General features: G+C 44.8%; 1 protein-coding gene across 2 annotated transcripts in view; it reads right to left on the bottom strand.

The window, feature by feature from the left end:
* The window catches only part of LOC138580288 (amiloride-sensitive sodium channel subunit alpha-like), a 223852-nt gene that overhangs the window by 47725 nt on the left and 155968 nt on the right, over positions 1–20159 (bottom strand). For both annotated transcript variants that reach the window (XM_069650701.1, XM_069650702.1), the window contains exons 7-8: positions 19131–19229; positions 12189–12306 (exon numbers count right to left, since the gene is read on the bottom strand). In XM_069650701.1, coding sequence (XP_069506802.1) covers positions 12189–12306; positions 19131–19229 — 217 coding nt within the window. The remainder of the gene's footprint in view (positions 1–12188; positions 12307–19130; positions 19230–20159) is intronic.

Raw genomic sequence — 20159 nt, 5'->3', positions numbered from 1 at the left:
AAATACTTTCGCACAATACAAAAGACAACGGACTAACAACAGAGCCGTTTACCTGATATGTCCCAATATAAGGGTCAGGCAAAGTCTGGCAATTGACCAGATTCACACACACCTGATGGTCCTCTCCCTTCCCCACGTGGATAAAAGGTGGAACACGAGAGCACAGGACGAGCAAAGCAGACCACACGACGTGAGAGCTAACTCAGCACGGCAGTTCCAAAGGAGGCAAAAGACAGCGAATACCAAGAGGATGACAAGGAGAGAAGTCACCTTGCCCTTTCCTCTCAAGGCCCGTGAAACCTCTGCAGATGGAAGCATAAGACTATGAACAAAGGCTAGCGTGTGTTGCAGCAGATGTCGATTGTACACAAGACCATCCTCCACTGATAGCCAAGCCAGGGAGAGATCCTGGTGTCTGTGGTACCAACCTTGACTCGAAGGAGAAGAAAGCCAAGAGGTTCATCAAAGCCGGTGAGTTGAGGGGGAGTCGATAAGAAACCGGGCTGTGTTGAACGGAAAGTAGCAGGCCGGTAATTTGAACTTTGTAGAGTGTAAAGGAACTTTTGAGAAAGTGAGGGGAAAGCCTGCAACAGAGGCGTCCGCCACCACGTGGGTGCTGACGCAGAAAACTCTGGGCGATTAAGCAAAGGTAGAGACTAGCATAACCAGAAGACCTTGAAGAGGTGAAGATAGGTCAAAGTGATCATACAGGGGTCTTGTAAAATCCTTTATACCGTCGAAAGTCTTTGGGCCTCATTCCGAGTATGGCGGTAAGGGATAGCGGCCACCGCTAACGAGAGCGGTGGCGGTAATCCCTTACCGCCATACTCCGAGTTCCCTTTGCGCCATGGAGGTTTTAACACCTGCTTTTAGCAGGTGTTAAAAACCATGGCGCTAAGGGACCTTGATGTTAATTACGCCAACGTAATTTACGGTGGCGTAATTAACGCCTTCCCCACTCCCATTATGCCCTATGGGGCAAGAATGGGAATGAGGAAGGGTAAATGGGGATTGGGGAATTACCGCCCCGCCAACCTTGGAATGGGGCGGTAATTCTGCCATCCACCAAGGCGCTGCCGGTCCGGGTACGGCGTCAACCAAGGCATTAATAGCGCCATTGGTTAGTGCCGTACTCAGAATGAGGCCCTTTGACCGACAGATGACTGTGAAGAATAGGAAGTGAATATCACATGGTAAAGATTAGCGAAAGTGAACCCGGCAAAGGGATGCTAATGAAAAGTGGCAAAGCCTAAAAGACCCGTAAAGAATTGTTGGTAAAGGTTGCGAGAGTGAACCCGGTACAGGGAAGCTGACAACCAAGGGCAAAGCCCAATGAACTGTGCTTCATAAAGTTGAAGCCCAGTTCATTGCCCAGTTAGAGTGAACCCGGTGGAGGGATGCTAACGAGAAGGGGCAAAGTCTAAAGTCCCATACTGAACTGTGGTAAAAGTTGGCAAGAGCAAACCCGGCAGAGGGAAGCCAACAAACAAGGGCAAGGCCTGATGAACTGTTTAAAAAGACATTTAAACCTGTGAATGCAAGAGAAGCCACAGTGAACCCAAAGGAAGGAGGCAAACTTCAAAAAGGGGTCCAAGAGGGAGATCCGGGGTGGAAAGATATCACCCAAAGTACATTGAAAAGGAACTGTTTAATCGATTGGTTGAATACGATTTGGTGACGGGTCTACGCCCAAAGAAGGGGACCCAAGGGTGAAGCTGTCACCCAAAGTACAGAACTTTGTGTTTTTTTGTTGAATGCATCAGGCCCTCGAAGGCAAGAGACTTTTATTGAAAGGAGACTTAACCGTCGAAGAACCTGATAGCGGAAACGGAGCTGTTGGCTCGTGCTGAGAAGGCTTGGGTGTGTGCCGTGCTCTACGGTCCCACCTTGTCCTGTGCTGAAAATGTTGGGCAGGAAGACCACTGGAAATCACATCCTGACTTATTATTTGTGAACACTTTTTCTTTATTGAAAACCCTTTCTCACACTCTCTTTGTAATTAGTTGTAAGTAATTGGCAAATAGGGTTTTCTTATTATAGGCCCTTTTATTTTGACAGAACGTCACAAGGACTGCCTTATTTTTCATTTGATGTCGACACTTGCTCCCATCCTAGATTTAGTTTAGAATAGCTATTTTTCCACCCTATATTTACAGTATAATAAACACCCTTAAACTTTGATCACTCGTGTATGTCTTTACTGTTGCCACCATGAGATGGTGATCATGCAAGGGCTTCCTGGGACTGCCGCTCAACTTGGTGACAGGTGCCGAAGGCTGGGCACAGCACCTCTGACCATCCTGGAGCTCTTGTCATGCCCTGTTACAGCTTTTCCCTGCGGGGAGGGATGGTGACCCTGCAAGGGCTCCCAGAGACTGCCGCTGGACATGGGGAAGGTTGACCCTTTTTCTTTTCTGCCCAGGTAGGCACACCTATGCATGCGAGGTACTTTTTTCATCGGGACACCTGTGGGAATGTGGGATAGTAGGACATGTGTTGTTGCTGGCGTGTTTCAGTGGTTTCCTGGTGGCAAATGTCTGAAAATTGTGTTTTGTCCCTACATTGTGGAGTTTGCTGGGCCTTGTGGGTAATAAAATCTAGGGCGATTCACACAAGTCAGACCTCTTTAAATTTCCATGGGTGTCTTCTTTTCAGAAATTCATGGGGTTCCCTGTTTTCCCTGGTGGCTGCGACACCCCATGCCCATATCTGTGAGTTGTCCACAGAGCCAAATCCAGTCTTCCCCAGGGTGTTTGATGTACCAGTATTTTAGCCTTCTCCCTTTGCGTCCAAGTCAGTGCACCCACACATTGGACGTACCAGTTTTATCGGTACACCGGTGGGAATGTGGGAAGGTAGGACAATTGTTGTTTTCTCTTGGTTGTGATAACTTTTTCATACATTTCCTACTGCACTTATTTACACAACCCTTTCATTTCCCAAATGTGACCTACATTTAGTCGCTGCTTTAGGCACTGTACGCTTTTGTAGCCTGCACAGGTCACCTATCCTTCAAAAGGTCTGCCTGCGCGCTTTCAAAAAATGTATGCTGGCCATTCTTGACTACATTAGTTTTCCTTATTTTTAAATGCTAAGTACATCTGTTTAGGCAGTCAGCATAAATGTCCTGTGCACCATGGCTCCGGTGTTGGCTGGTGTTGGCTGGTGGTATTGCTTGTTTTGTGAAACATTATGAAAAATGTGTAATTTCCTAACTAGAAGAGTCGGGGGAATGTAGCGGTGCATTGCTTTTCCTAATATTCACAGAAGCCTTTAGCTTACAAGTGTTCAGCACATACTTTGTTTTCTGTCACTTTTCTAATTCTTTCCCAAACTATGTGAAATTTAGGTACATAGTTGTTGCCTGACCTGCGCAAATGACCCCTTCCGCAACTTGGAATGTTGCCTACTTTTCAGAAATGTATGCCTTTCTGTGTTCCCATTGAGCTTTTTGTACTCTCCTCTTCCATCCCGTCCATGCATTTCCTATTGAAAAAAAAAGGGACACATTGCCTACCTCTCACAAAAATCATGGTACCCTTATGAAAAAATATGTTTTTTTGTTTCCACTCCACCTGTTCTAGAAAGTTTGGAAAATATCGAATTCAGAACTGCAAATCATTTGTTCTTAGCTTTTACAAGAAAAAGACCACAGGCTTCTTTATACATCATTTCATTGGCATTTTCTGAAAAAAACACAAAATGTGGTCCCTTTTTTGTTACTTTCTCACACACTCCTACAGCAAACGACTAATCCTTGCAGATGTTATGACCGCCTACATGTGGGAAGATAAAGGTGCAAATTTGGCTTGATGTCACTTGTAACAGAAATGGGATTGAATGCGACATACCGAAATGTCTAAAATAGGGCTCAGCTATGGGAACAAAAACCCTCAGCAGTTAAGAGGTTAAAGACCATGGCAAATTGGAAAATACAGACTTTTTCTAGAAAGGTTTTGTTGGCTGTCCCTGGCACAATCTTGGACTAAATTAACATTGAGATAAAAATCAAGACCAATATGAGGAAGGATAGCTCATGGGCAACGCATTGTTCTTGGAAGCAGGACAAAGCTTCGCACACAGGTTTGAATTCCGCTCACGCCCTTAGAAACCAGTGGTATAAAATTAATAGCAAAGAGGTCCTGGCTACCTGCAAAGGTATGTTGGGAAAAAGTCATTTCCACGCTAAGTGCGGTTGGTACAGTGTAGGTTTTATTTCAGTGTGGACTCATGGTCGTAGTGGTGATTAGCCGACACGTGTGTCGACCTTGTGGGTCTTTATCAAGGCTAAGGTAAGAATGGGTGTTTGTGGCCCCGGCTGGATCCCCTTTGGGGTTTATAAAGGTTCCTGTATGGTCACAGTCTAGGTTCTTCGATGGGCCTGTGGCTGTGTTTAACAGTCCCAGCAGAGCGAATGCTGACTCAATGTGTTATAAATTAACAATACAAATTTAAGAGTCTAAATGAATGGGTCGCTGTTTGTATGAAGCTTTTTAGTGAAGTGTGTGCAACGTATGAACATCTTGAAGGAAACCTATGGGAGTTAAGTTATGGATATATGATTCTACTGCTACGATTGAGAATTTCACAAAATGGAAACTCTTTCAATATGTAAACTTGGATGCTAAATCTTGGAAAACAACTCCTGATCATCTTCAAAAATTTCTAAATGCTAATATGAGGGCATAATATTTCAGATTCCGTTTGAATTTATATCAAACCAGCAAAGTTTTCCCTCAGAAGCTGCCGGTTTTGCAAAAACGCGCCAATGGTTTGAAGCATTTTCTTTGCTTCAAACCAAAACTTTGAAACATATCACAATAGAACTTGCTGTTCTATGGTCGTTCGCCAATTACATTTTCAGCGACCCCGGGATGATTGGGGAGCAAGGCTGATTGTGGGAGCCCAAACCTCGCTGGCTTTGGCAGTAGTCAAGATTATACATGCTGTTTCTGCTAATCCCATAGTATAATTTGACAGTAAATGCTGACTTGGAGCTTTGAAATGTACTCGGATAACTGATGAGAAGGATTCGGGAACTGTGGACACGGGTTATATCTGGGGCTCTCAAAGGGGGGTCGTTTTAACTGGCTTTTATTTTAAAGTATACATTGTGGATTTTAGAACGGGATTATGGGAATCAGGGATTTGACTAGGCTTTTGATATAACATCATTATGTTTTGCAAATGTTGACTTTTAGTAAATTGTTGGTATCATTGTTTTTCAAATATTTATGAAATTGTATGTGAAAGAAAGGTGCTTGTAACCAAAACACAATAAGAAAAAAAAGAAAAAAAAGAAATAATGTTCAAAACTGTGACTGAAAAATTAGGCATTGATGAGTTTATCAGCTGCACAAACTCACACACGATAAATGTTGATCACTGCTTGCCAACGGTGCTTCAAAGTACTAACCGCTTGACACATGCAGGAGAATGTTAGGAAAGCATTCGTTTGACTAGGTGGGGGGATCCTACTCATGTGTACCCTCAAAGTCTGCCCTGCGCACTGGTGCCTAGCTAAAGGACGAGAAAACGATTCAAGCAATCCCATCAAGGCTGCCTGCGATGAACAGGCATACAGCTGTAAAACAAGCAGTAGCAATGCCAATAGGTTTTCCATATGTTATGTGAAGAGCAGCCTCAAATGCTCCAATAAACATCACACCGGCAACAAAGACCATCCAGGAACTTCACACTATTAAAAAGGATAACAATTATTTACACAACAAAGCCTGATGGGCAGGGGCATTACCGGGCCAGGTAATACCCCGGCCAGTTTAACTTTAGCTTGGGGCATTACCTTCCCCGATAATTCCCATACACAGAGGGGTTTATTGCTATTAGTATATGAGCACGTTATACCGGGAGAATAATTGTGTTTTTTTTAAAAGTTGAGAAATGGCAACCTACAAAACAAGATGGCCGCCATGGATCACATAGTCCATTCTCTCTTTCCATGGCGGCCACTGCATATCTGGGATGCGCCGGGAACACTGGTCTTCCTGGTGCCAGCGAGGGACTAGGGCAAGCCAGGGAATTGGGGCAGGGGTGGGGAGCTGAATATGTGTAAAAGGAGGATGGGAAAAAGGGGACAGAGGGACACAGGGGAGCACTTACCTCGGACTCGGTGGGGGAAGATGGTGGCCTTCAGCCCCGAGGAGGTTCAGAGTGTGGGTTTTACTATGGGGTAAAGCCCCCATTCTGAGTCTCCCGATTGGCTGGGTGGCCATCACCCCCCCCCCCCCGCCGGGTATTAATAAAGACTTACATACAAAACAAGCACACATTTCAAACTATAAGTGTAGATCAAAACATGCACAGTTCTGTTATTACTGGGAGATCTTGGGCACGTCCATGAACTGACAGCAGAGGAAATCAATTACAACGAAAGCAAGTCCAGAATATTCAATTTTTTGCAAATCCCAGCGGCAGATAAGTACAAAAGGAGAGAATAATGGGGCACCACAAAGGCGGATTGTATTCACACACATCCATAGCAATAGACTTTGGCGCCTCTATCAGTCACTAAAGCTACACATATGTGCCAATGCCTCAGAAGGCAGCAGGGCTGCCCATTCACTTCTAAAATGCTGGTAAAGGTTTATGTTTGTTGGCCAGGTTTAATACAATCAACATTATTTCCTGTGACTTTATTTTGTGGGGTTACCTATACATATCGACTTTTGATGTGCTGTTTACTATGTTTACGGGTCCTCTACTTACTGACTATAATGGAATTACCCACAACGTTCGTCAAAAAATATGTTCAGACAAATGAAAAGTGAAAAAGATGTAGAGGCATCAGGACAGATGTTTTCATGGGTTCTCTGCCCAGGGTGGGTGCTTTGCAGTGTGTTCGGGTTGCCCTGCTATCCAGCATGTTCAGACTACACAAGGACATACAGATGGAAAATGAGAGGAACATGCAGAAGGTAGGCAAATACGGTAGATTGCCATCTGGGTATTTGTATTTGAGCTGCCGCTATGGGGGATTTTTGGGAAAACCCTAGAATTGATACATACAAAGGATTTAACTGTGTGAGCAAAATAAAAAATCAAACACACACAATGGTCAAAAAGTGACCTGCAGTCAGCCTCGATGTAGCTTAAAAGTACTTGGAGGTATTATTGCAGTAGTATCCCCAGAAAGATCCTTCAGCCCTGACAGACAATCTGTTCAATCCTCCTCCTTGGGACCAGCATGCACACATCCTGAAGCAGATACAAAGCTCCCGCAAGACTATCTTAATATGCCTCACAAATGATCCCGAGATTGACCCTGGTAGACCATTTATTTATTTATTGCATTTGTTAGACGCCCAAACCCTGAGGTATCACAGCGTTGTTACAGACAGCTTACAACTGGTCCAATAGCATTCAATATACATACATTCATAGTATTCAATATACATACATATGAAACGTTACATAGGTTACATTCGCTATTTGCCTATTCGAGTAATAGTCTTCATAGACTAGGCATATATCCAGACCTGTGGAGGCTGAATATAGTTAACTGTGTATCAATTAGCTAGAATTGGTTGAATAACCAGGTTTTAAGGAGTTTTATGAAGCAGTGGAAGGAGTCTTGATTTTTGATGTTTAGTGGGAGGGCATTCCAATGTTTGGGGGCCATGACTGGAGAGCTGCTGCCCCCTGCCCTAGAACTTTTGAAGCGCTGGACCACAAGGAGTGAATTTTTATTAGATCTAAGCGTTCTATTAGATTCTTTTTTACTTATTGAGTTGTTTAAGTAGATGGGTGCTTTTATAGCGAGGCATTTGTGGGTAACACACAGTGATTTGAAGATGATTCTGGCCTTGCCTGTGGGTCTTCTTCCTGAAGTTGGAAATGTGGTCAAACTTCTTAATTCCTAAGGCTGCTCGTAATGCTTTTTTTGCATTAATTGTAGTTTTCCTAAGTTAGTGTTGGACGTCCCTAATAGGAGTATGTTGCAGTAATCCAGCTTCGATAATATTAGCGCTCTTTGTGGGCATGAGGTACTGGCGACTTAGGGCAATTAGTTTGGAAATTACCAGTGGCGAGACACTTCATGGAAGCTAGACACAACATTACACAATTGAGATTCCAGGTCATTGAAGTTGTAAATAAACCACAACGTGGTGGCAATTATTCAAAGCTCTTGTCTCAAAGAGAGAAATACTGGATAGATCTATTGGACACTGAATATCCTAGGGGCCTCAATGAAGAAACATCCTTGAACTGTTTCTACTAACAGTATAGACCTCTACCTGACTATTACGTGCAACCCTACAACATCAGTATACACATATACCCTTGCGATATATAGCTAGTTCACTAACTAGTATATATCCACTACCTCTTCGACCAGCCTAAAACTTGGTCACCACAGAAAGGTCTTCTTTTCTAACCTGGTATGATGAAATGATCTTTACATTATCATCCACATCCAGAGTAAATTGACAACACCCTACTATAACATGATGCTGAGTCAATATTGTGGTGTTACAGACAAATGTAATATTTTGTTATCATTTTCGTTGATTGTATTCCTATGAACATACTTAAATGGACTCATGATATTTACAACTTTGAATAGATGCCCATACACCTGCATACCTTATGTAGAAACATTGCCAATATCAGCATCGAGGATCCATATACAAATGTTTTAGGATATTCAGGTGCCGCGATGTCACTAATAAACTTTAATAGGTGCATACATGCTTAATTAAGGCTGCTGAACCAACATCGCAGATCTAGATACTAATGTAACATGTGGTGATTACCCTTATTGATTGCATTATGTGGACTCACTATGTTTACAACCTCAATTGGATGTCCATATATGCTAACATATTTAAAATATGAACTATGGTATTTGAAATGGAAGGCAACATAGGTATATATGAAGAAACCAATTGCATTACTTGATGTATGTATTTTTACTTAAGGCTTACAGAAAACATATGCCACTATATACACCACCAATGAGGAGCTACGCATATACTCCTGTCTAAGAGGTCTGCCACATTTTTGGTACTACCCCAGCCAGTCCTTTGTCTATCTCGCGCTCCCAATCCTCCTCATTCAGTAACCCTAGTAACGCATACTAAAGACCCGCCAGTTTTCATATGATCCCTTGTCTCCTTGGACACGGATCGAGCAAAGGGATACGCTGCAATCCACACATGACTGATACATGGTACGCCTATTCGCCTCGCATTACCAGCTAGGCTACAGAGGCACCCTTGTATGCCTTACAATAACACAGACATTCTGCATTTTTCAGAAAGCGCTACACAGTGTTCTACTTTCAACTTTCAGCCACTGCTGCTATTCGTCAGTACGAGAGTGAATCCCTGACAGTCCGTAAGTCCACTTGGAGGCGATCACCGCCATAGGTGGCGTTCCGCCACACGTTTGGCTTGAATCAGGTCAGTTACTTGTAAACTCTTCTTCTCTCTAGTAGTATATTAGCCTTTCACTAATTAAACCTCCCCATACGTGGGTCTATTCATCTCTTTTATTGAGCTTGTGCCCTCCCCGCTCCGCCACCTTGTGAATAGAAAATGTTCCTACACTTAGGCAGCGAACCTACTCTTTACGTGGGATACCATTAAGATTTTGTAATTATGTGTAGTGCACCCTCACTGAATGCGAGTTATCCATTTACACCCGCCTCTGGTGCTTTCTCTCGCTATTTACCTACACCGATTTAGTTCCATTTGCCAAGCATCGCTCATTGCATTTTACCTTCTTTTTTTTCATGACTAGTTAATGATGAATTTCCGTTTCAACTATGTCTGATATTATGAACTCCCGGAACTCACCAACCTAATTGATAGTGTTATTCCTTACACTATATTGTTTTGTCTTGTCATGCAGACTTACCAGTGACTGACTATAGAACCTATTTTGTTATACCTCCAAGTAACTTTAACAGAACTGCTATATGCATTATCATTTGGTGACCTTACTTCATGTATTACTACTTTTTTCCAGTGCTTTTGCACTATCCACCAGATTCGAATCAACCTCTCGAGGAGTGATATTGTTGATTCCGGCATGACTCAGATCCCATATAGCAATACTTTGATCTACTCAACCATCAAGGTAATGCCTTGACCCTTTACTCACATGCTTTTTACTTGACGAGTATCCATTTTTAAATTAGAACTGCTCGTGACATCTTAGACAGCCTATATTGCCTCTCCACATGAGACTATGAGAAATCTACCTGCATACTCTGAGTATGTTATGTTATATTGTTGACCCTTGTGATTACATAATATGGTGTGTTGGGTCTTGAAATGTCTAGTGTCTGTACTATTTCTTTTTACAAAATGGATGCATCCTTTTAGACTAGAAAGGGACAGTAGATATGTGACTTTACAATGATTAATTGACGAGCTTATTGGAGCTATGTCTAATATTATCCTTTTGTCTGATTCTTTTTACCTTACCAATATGTACATGATGCTCACCAACAGATCCACAAAGGCTTCTGAAGAAGAGGATTGTCCTCGAAACGCGTCAAGCCTATCAATGTGGAATCTCTGTTAACCATGATAATGCAGACAATGTATTGCTGTTTTGATTTGCTTTCGCTTCAACCATTTGTCTATGAATAAATGAGAGAGTTGTCTCTCCTTTTATATTACCACTTCTAATTTTCCTAGATTTTTACAAGGTACATCAATATTTAATGTGTCTCCTCACAAAATTCATTGATAGAGCACCAAAATCCCTAAGCTATTACGCCTTGTTGCATATCCACAGAGTGTGTAGGGGACGGGAGGACTCCAATCTTGGGTCCTCTTTCCTTGTTCTCAATTAGTTTGGATGTGTCAGAGGTAGATGTTCAATCCTCCATGTGACCAGTGTGCATGCATCCTGAAGCAGATACAAAGCCCCAGCAAGGCTACCTTAATGTTCCTGACAATTGTTCCCTAGATCAATCTCGGAAGACCAACTGTTAATTCCTCCTCCATGTAATCAGTGTGCACACATCCTGAAGCAGATACAAAGCTGCAGTGACACTACCTTAATATTCCTAACAGATTATCCCTAAATCGACCCAGCAGAGCATCCTATCAATCCTCCTCCATCTGACCAGTGTGCACGTATCCTGAAGCAGCTACAAAGCCGCAGTAAGGCTACCTTAATGTTCCTAACTCATGGCCCATAGTTAGCGCTCACAATATATTAGCCTATACTAAATGAGCTTTGTGATTCTATAGGACTAGAACATTTCATAAGAAAACCCAAAGTGGATGGATGAAAATGCTTGATGAAACACATCTTAACTACTGGGAATGGCTGTGAGTAGCATTGCATTCCATTGCCTTTTGCTCACCTGTGCCTAGGACCAACTGTATGCAAATCAGTCTTGACCCTGATGCCAAAAGGGAGCAGTTTTGCCTGAACATGTCCTCTTTCCACCAAAACATAAGCAACACTGCAGCCAACGCACAGCCTTGCTGGGCTCGAGCAGTTCCGTTCATCAGCTTTAGATTTTGATAGAGAGTGTATTACGCATGGGGCTAGGACTCTGTCAGACCAGAAGAGATAAGACTTTCAGTCTTGCGACCCAGGCTTTGGAAAAATTACCAAATTCTATTCTCGATGCACACGTCTTTCTAGTTTCAGGGCCCGGTTGAAGCAGTATCTCTTCAGGTCTGTGTTAGATAGGGGTTCCAGTGAAGGGACGATCAGCGATTAGAGGCGTTTGAATTCACAAAGGCGATATTTGTTTTCCAATTTTCGACCGACTCAAAAAAGAAATGGAAAACAATACAGGAAATGGACAACAATACAGAAAATGGCTCCTTCTTTTGCCTGTTCCACCTACGTAGCTGCCACAGTCGCAATCCCTTGACATATGTTGTACCATGCTCCCTCCTACCCATCCCCTGATATGGTCACAGCTCTCCTTTTTTTAGTACACTTCTACCACTGATTGCAGGTGTGAGAGGAAATCTTAGAGACATTCCAAGCTTCACAAGATTCCTTCACCCTATGTCTTGTAAGACAGAGAAACTAGCACCCTCTTTGCAACGAATGGGCTATGGTACCTTGAATGCCCCCAATGGACCCGCTACCCCCCACTTCCCACCATCGCAAGTCTGTTGTAAACATTTGAGGACGCCAGTGACACTAAAGCTCCCCATGCCCTCAGCACACCTTCACACAGTACTCACCCCAGTTGGCCTGCTTCTGGTAGTCGCAGAACTCTTGCCCAGGAGGCAAGGGATCAAAGAAGTAGGCGCAGCCACAGCGCTTAACCATGGCAGCCTGGAAGCAGGAACGGACGCAAACCTTGGGGGTGAGAGGTACAAATAAATGAGAAAAAATGTAGTTTACAGTTGGCGACAGTGGGCACACAACTGCAATGAAGATGAATTTGTATTTGTATTTGTTTTATTTATAACGCGCTCCCGCAGGCCCGGAGGCATCAGGGCGCAACTTGGACAGGGTTACATAACGAGCATACATATATTTAAACTATAGGTACAGTGCAAAGTATTCAGAACATACAGCTATATACATCAATTACAAAGTAGAGATTAGAGCAGGCAAATTACAGGCACAAAGAAAGTCCAAGTTTCATGGCTGATTGAAGAGCCAGGCTTTCGTTTTGGCCTTGAAGGCACTAAAGCATTCTTCTGGACATTCTTCTTGAAACATAAGTTCTGGACAAATTGGTTCTGGGATTCAGAGAAACACCCAAGTTTTGAGTGGTTTCAATGCCAGTGAACGTGTTAAGCTTTCCCATAGAGTCATGCATACCCATGTGTGGTCACCCAAGGGGGCATAGTGGTACTTTCCGGATTTGTGAAGGGCTGGTCCACACCCACAAATGGAGTCTGAAACTTCAAGGGTCACTTTTGGGGAATGTCGCCCGGCCTTACTCAACATGCGCTCCATCCCGATCTATCAGCGATATCCGAAATATTTCAGAAAATGGGGCTTGTGTGTTCATGATTTTTTGGGGGTCCCTTTGCGTGACCTTCTTCCTGATTATACGGCTGGTACACAAAAGTGGGCTTCAGAGATCCCTCCTCCCCAAGACAGCCCAAAGCAGTGAAGTTGTGTGAGAGCACAGCAGCGGATACACGCCTGGATTCATGCAGTGTGTGGCTCTGTGCCGGAGGTCCCCCTGCAAGATTGTGGTAAACGGTTTCCTCACAGAAGAATTTCCCCTCAAACCCGTGGGCTGCGTCCACACTCAGGTCCACAGAAGGCTGCAGCTGGGGATGCACGCAGAAGCCAGGTTAATTAGTTGCAAGCCACATCCAGTTTAGCAATATTGAAAAAGGAAGTACATGGGGCAAAAGCACTGACACGTGGTCCACTAAGGGAAAATTAGGTTATGTTATTGAACACGTGCATCGACCCTGCTCTAGACCATCATGCTACTTGGAGCTGCAGTGAAGCATAGCACGCATGTGCTAGGGTGACAACATGCTAAGAGCAACTATCACTCGCATTTAGCATATCAGGAGAGCTAGGCTTTCCCTCCAACCTGCATGATAGCGGGGTCCTGCAGGACGCACGAGGACACGGTAAGTCATATCATATATCCTCACTAGCATCTGTAACTAATTTTGCAAATAAGTGAAGAAAGACACAGCCCACAATGTTGCAAATAATTGTCTGGGTGCTATGCATATTAACACCCTACTACCACTTCCTCCTCGTGCGCAGCATGGCTTAATGGCGTCTCACTTGGGGCCGTCACGTGATACACACTACCCCCGGATGTATCCGCCCACCGTACGTGTCCACGCATGGCTTCTGCACACAGCCCAGTGCTACAATTCAGGGCGGCCTTACGTCCGTCACTTAGTGTTGGCATGACTGCGTGATTATGAATGTAATGCGTGCTATGCATCCGGCGAAAGTTCACAGGGAGTGCAGTTTGGTGCTGCAATGCACCATGAATGGCCATTCAGCACTACGAGGCCACAGCCATATGCAGGTTAGCATTTTACTAATGTTAAATCACATGGTATATATATGAAAATATGCAGCAATGCACCAGTTTTTATTAGCGAAACGTAACCACAATGTCCTTTTATCAAAGTTTTTTCACCGAATGTTCACGCTTTTTGGTCGGGCAACTTAACCACTGAGTTTCCATGGTTTTTATTTCTGCAGGTACTTAATATTGTTCCAGCACTGTAAGTTATTAAAAGTCCTCCTGACATAAACCATCTAGAACGTTCCTTTAACAAACATATTGTTTGCAGTGCACATTGCTGTGTGCCACTCTGAGCAGAGCGTGCTGGGGTGCAAGTTGTAAGCGAGAGGCCTGTGGGATGAGGTTCTGCCATGCCCAATGCCCTGCCAGGCCACCTACAAAGACCACTGGGCCTTGTATATTGCCAAGCCCACTGACCACCATGACCGAATCATGGGACCATGTGCCATGGCCACATTCCATGGCACATGTCCTCATTTACATATGGCATGCCATGCTACAGTCCCCGCCAAGCCACCCACAGTGGACACTGGGCCTGCCAGGCATGTAGGGCCAATAGGCACTTTAACCTCAAAGGCAGTCCATGGTGGCCATGGCCAGATTGTCCAGACTATGCGTTGGGTGCCAACATTATATCACTACTTTTTACGCCTTCATTTTTGACAATATTTTAAACAAACCGCTATATGGAAACACACAGAATTTGAGAAAGCCCACTTTTAGGACCAGACCACCGCGGCATGCAAAAATGTTACGCAAATCTTTTGAGCAATTCAGGCTGTAAAGATGACAGAAATATCCAGAAATGCAAATCAATGTTTTTTTTAAAAAATTATTATATGGCGACAGTCATCACCTTATAGTTACAGTGAAACCTAAGATCCATTGACTTCGAGAACAGAACATTCTATTGTTAATAACTTTTCACTCACTGGGCGTATCTGTATACACATTTGCAAAGATGCTTCTTGAACTGGGCCCTACAAATGGAAAGTTTGGTGTACATTCGTACAACAGTTCAAAAATGATAACGTGTAGAACAATTGTGTTTTTACTTATTGCATTAGTCTTCCGGTAGGCAAGATGCAAGTTCATTGAACAGGGACACAGCCGAAACAGAAGAAAGGATTTGCATCAAATTTAAAGCAAGCTCGGCACAAAGCGCTGCAGATGGGTCGTTTGGTGGTTTGATGCAAACCCATCCAACAGTTTTTATTCAGATCTGTTGTACATCACGGTGTCCTGGCGCGAAAATCTTTTATGGACCTGCCCTTCTGCATGTCAGCAAGTGAGACTTTTCACAACTGAAAAGCTGCCATTGTTTGTTCACTGACGAGACATGCTCTCGCGAGTATTCTCATGTGAATTCCGAAATGAGCAATAGGAGTTAGTGAAGGGGTTGTTAGCATTCGGGGTGAATGCGGGAAGGCAGAAACAGTAGCAATTCAGAAGTCTGGGAGTTTGTGGTGGGCTAGACATAGCATTTTTTTTTAAATTGCGAATTCGTTTATAAAACCTTACACAAAATAAAGCAGCGTCACAGCAACAATTCATAACTATAGTGTAGACTATAAGACAATCGAATATCACCATTGACAATTCAGAACACAAATACATTCATATGGATATTGCTGCAGCATTCAAAAGTGCATTTGCATTTCCCCACTAAATTAAAGTGCTCTCTGTATATATTCAGTACGCAGCATTTACGTTCTTTCCCAACATATCTTAGATGATTTTTACTATTCTAATTGGAGATAAAATTAGGCATTTCTTGTCATCAATTCTGTTCTTTTCACGACTCGGGCAAATATGGTTTGATTTTTGAAGTGCGTCACTGGAACAAAGGTTCTGTGTCATAATCCTGTGTTTGTTGAAGGCCGCACCGAAAAAGGGTGCTTTTTTTTGTGACCTTCAACGGCCGGGATTATGACAGTTTTGAGGTGGGGTTGCACCACCCTCCAAAACCTCCTGGGAGCCACTCCTCCACCCATCTCCAAATTTTTCAGTTAGGGTTTCACCTCCCGAACCACCATCCTCCCCCACCACTAAAATTGTGCCAGGCACCAAACAACCCCAAACCCTCCAGGTGCACGCATGCGCGCACGCACACACACACGTGTGTGTACCTGATCCCAACTGCTGTGTCTTTCCTCTCCCTTCCCCCTGGGCCTGGCCCGATCTGAACAACCCACCCCCCCATGATCACACATACTGACACGTTGACACTGCTAGGAAATATTTTCTTTTTCTGCTTTCCTCCCATAGACTTCTATGGGACACCCTTTCTTTTTGCTTTGTTTAGATTCCTGTCTATAATGCCTTCTGCCATTGTCTTTTTGCTCATTCTTATGCGGAACCTGATTAGTCCACAAGTCTATCTGTGCTGAGAGACTATGGGCCTCATTCTGAGGTGGGCGCAAAGGGATACCGGGCACCGTTAAGGATACCGGTGCCGGTAATCCCTTTGCACCCTATTCCGAGGTCCCTTAGCGGGTCCCGTCCTTAACGCCTGAGTGCGAGGTAGATCCCTCTCCTAGGCTGGTGCCTTCCTCTGGAACAGACCCCCTCAGACTTGAACCGGATCGTCTTAAGTTCTGGAAACCTCTTAAGACCTTTCTTTTCTCTCCTTCCTTCCCTCTCCCCCTCCCGTGCTAAACTCTCCATCTGCCGCTGGACTGGGGCCTGTTTCCCTTCAGAGTCATACAAGGGCCAGACCATCCCCCACCAGTCCCCCAGTATCCTCTGCCAGCATTTGACTTTGGGCTCCCTTTCCTGGGCTATCCCAACTTAGTCCACTTGTCGACTGCACGCCACCCCCCTCCGCCCCTCTCGTTCCCCTGGTACTGCCTCCTAGGCCCAACCAGCACTTGCCTGCCTCCACCCATGGATGCACTCCACTTCTGCACTTCTACCTCTGCTCCCCCTGCCCCCTGCATTTATCACCTTGTTCATGCACTTGCACGGTAGGATTGTCACAAGACCAATATAACCATTTCTTTGTTGTTGTATTCTTATGATTTCCCTTGTTCACCTCCCCCCTGGCACCGCCCCTCCTTTTTTTGTCTTGTGGCGCCTGGAAACACCTGTGTATTGGCACCATACAAATGTCCAATAAAATTAAAATAAAATAAAATGAAGTGACCTGCGGCAAAGTTATAACTTCATGGTGGTCCCATTGCCTGGTGGGTGGGGGGGCGCCCGTGGTCACTGCCACTGCACGCAGACTCTACTTTTCTTCTGGATGGCCCCATACTCCGAGGAGAACACCCATGATCACTGTCATATCCGTGGTGCCATTTTTGTTTCAAGAAACATCCCTGTTGCTTTGGGGATACTGCTGCACTGTGAAGCTACAAGGGCCTGCAACACATGCCCCACCCCTATCGACCATGCGTCTGAGGAATGCAGGGCGCAGGCCACTGATCTTCACATGGGCGGCCTGACGGGGCAGCTCAGGACTTTCTTTCACCACTCCACTCTCTGGGGCGGAGCGGGCATCCCCGCTACTCTCTCCATCACTCATTCGCCCCCTGGCACAAGAGGACTTTTAGCAGGATCTGCCTCGCTGGCCATGAGTTGGGTCGACTCGAAGCATGGCCGGGTTGCCCAGTTTGGGCTGCCCTCCACACAGGGCCTGGATTGGGTGGCTCTTTGATCTATTCCCTGGGCAGCACTGTGCATGCTGCCCAGGACATTTTGAGAAAGGGCATGTCTGGTCTAGCCCCCAGGCCGACGAACAGCTTTCATAGCATTGCAGGTGCGCGGGCTGCTCCTGGCATGCAGCCACGGCCCATGGTAAATACACTAGGTCACTCACCTCATGTGTCCATTAGCCTGGGGGGTCTGCTCAAGGCTGCCTCCGCCCACCCCCCTCCCTGCCAAAGCTGTGTTTTTGACTTCTCTTTTCGCTTATATTTTTAGAACAGTCCATTCTAACGTTTTGTTTCTTTTTTTCCCTCTCTGGAATCTTCTTTCCTGCCTAGCCCGTTCTTGTGCAGGGGAGTTCTTTCTCTTTTTCCTAACATTCCATCCACCCCCATGGTGGACTGGACGGATCAGTCCAGACAAGTAAATACACACACGCACTACACCTAACACACATACTAAATAAAGACCCTGTGTCTTTTTCTCATTTCTAGGTTTCCCATAGGAGACAAGCATGTAGCCCAATCAAGCCGGACTCTATTTGGACACGGCTTAACATACCTAACTCCTAGCTTTTAGAACCTGATAATACTTGCCCCAGCGTTTCTCATCTCCCTCCTTCTACCACTTACCCCCATGTTTTCCCATGTCATACATCTATACACGGCCAACTCTTGATGCTGAAACATCTGTCAGCTGGCTTGGCAAACCCAGTGCTCCCCTCTGAGAAGGATTGTTTCTTACAAATTGATCTGGTGAAAGGCTCCACATGCTAGATCCTGCTTGAGTTTTCATCACGCAGCCACACTCCAACTACATCCAGTGCCATGCCTTGTCGGGTCACAAGCAAGCCCTGATTTAAACCAAGCTGCATATTTCTGAGACCGCCTCCCATGCTTACTGATAACTCAGCACAGTTAAGAAACACACCTTTTTACATCCACAACCATAACCCCAACCCCCCAATTTGGCCCTCCCCTATAATGTGTTATTTTATTGTCTAATCCCTCTTAACTATCACCTCCTCCTCCAACTCTCCTCTAGCCTTTCTACATACAGGCAGAGTCACAATACACACTAAGTGCAAGGCCAGCTACTGTAAGACCACTACTGTGGTGATGGGCACAGTATACATAATGGATGACATAACAAGGTGAAGGGCAACCAACAATGGAATTAAAACAAATCGCAGAATCCTAGGCAAACAAAAAGACAGGGTTTTAGGCGACAAGAAATGCAAATGAAATACACAGGGCCAATATCTCCAGGGTTTATACACATCTCAGGGGCTCCCATCAGGGGCGTTGGTAGGTGCTAGCTTCTATCTGGGGCTACAATCAAAAGGCCCAGGGCGATTGGCCGCCCCAGGGTTCCCCTAGCAACGCCTCTGGCTCCCATATTTGCAGAGCTAAGTCATTCAAAGACACACTGCCTGAAGTTCAATAGAAACCAGACCAGATGACCAGACAGCATGCTTGAAATACCCGTCGGTGGCACCCTGGCACATTACCTGCTGCGTGTAGGTGGAGTTGAACAGGTTTGGCACATCAATGTCGCTGCCGTCGGCTGTGCAGTCACTGTATTTACCTCCGAGGCGGTCTATGGTCTCCTACATAAGAAAGCGACATCCAGTTAGAAGCTGCAGGTCATGCATAATCGATACATTCCAGTAAACGCTGTACAAAATTCAAAAACAGACGGGGGTGAACCACAGAGAGTGTTCCAAACAGCGACAGCGGAGGCCTGTCAATCATTTGGTGCCATAGTATTTTGCATTGGTGGTCCGCTGGTGCAGTGCATGATCTTAAGTCTTTCAGCCAATCTCCTTCCTTGAAGAAGGAGCAGTGTGCCTGCCCACTGTCCTCCTTGGGATTCACTTCCCACCCAACCCCCCCTCAAGTAGGAACACACACACTCCGATGGCTGCTGCCAGCACGGAAAAGGCAGGAATCAGGAGTTGTGCCGGTATGCCAAAGAGGCATTTCCAGGGTTTGGGTCTCATATGGGAAGAGTAGGGGGTGGGGGGGGATGGGGAGGCTTGTTTTCCTTCTTCTACACATGTCAGACAAAGTTGTGTGACCTGTACAGACACAGATTTCTGTTGAACATTTAATTTTTTCATTTCTTTTGGTTTCCCTGCAATAAACTAGATGCTGCATGGGAGACCAACAGGATCACTTTAACTACACAACCATAAGAACCTATCATAGAGTGTCCCGGGAGGATAGCTCAGCGGCAACGTGCCTTGGAAGCAAGACGACACAAAGCAACACAGGTTCGATCCCCGGGTCCACCTCTGGGTATTTAAGCGCATTATAAATACGCAACTAAGATTTAAAAAAAAAAAAACAATTACGCAACTAAATATATATATTCCTGTACTGTGTGAGCGCATTAAAATAAAAAAAATAAATGCCCCTGGTAACAGAATGAACTTGGGGTATAACTTATTTCTTCAAACCTCCTAGATATTAGCATCCAATGGAATAATTTGGAGAGCCGTTTTGACCAATGAGCTTCCTCTAAATCATAATGGGCC

Source organism: Ambystoma mexicanum, chromosome 3p (assembly GCF_040938575.1).
Source record: "Ambystoma mexicanum isolate Mex_15411 chromosome 3p, UKY_AmexF1_1, whole genome shotgun sequence".
NCBI classification, from domain to species: Eukaryota; Metazoa; Chordata; class Amphibia; order Caudata; family Ambystomatidae; genus Ambystoma; species Ambystoma mexicanum.
The sequence above is the reverse complement of the archived record's forward strand: the minus strand, read 5'-3'. Positions and strand labels throughout refer to the sequence as shown.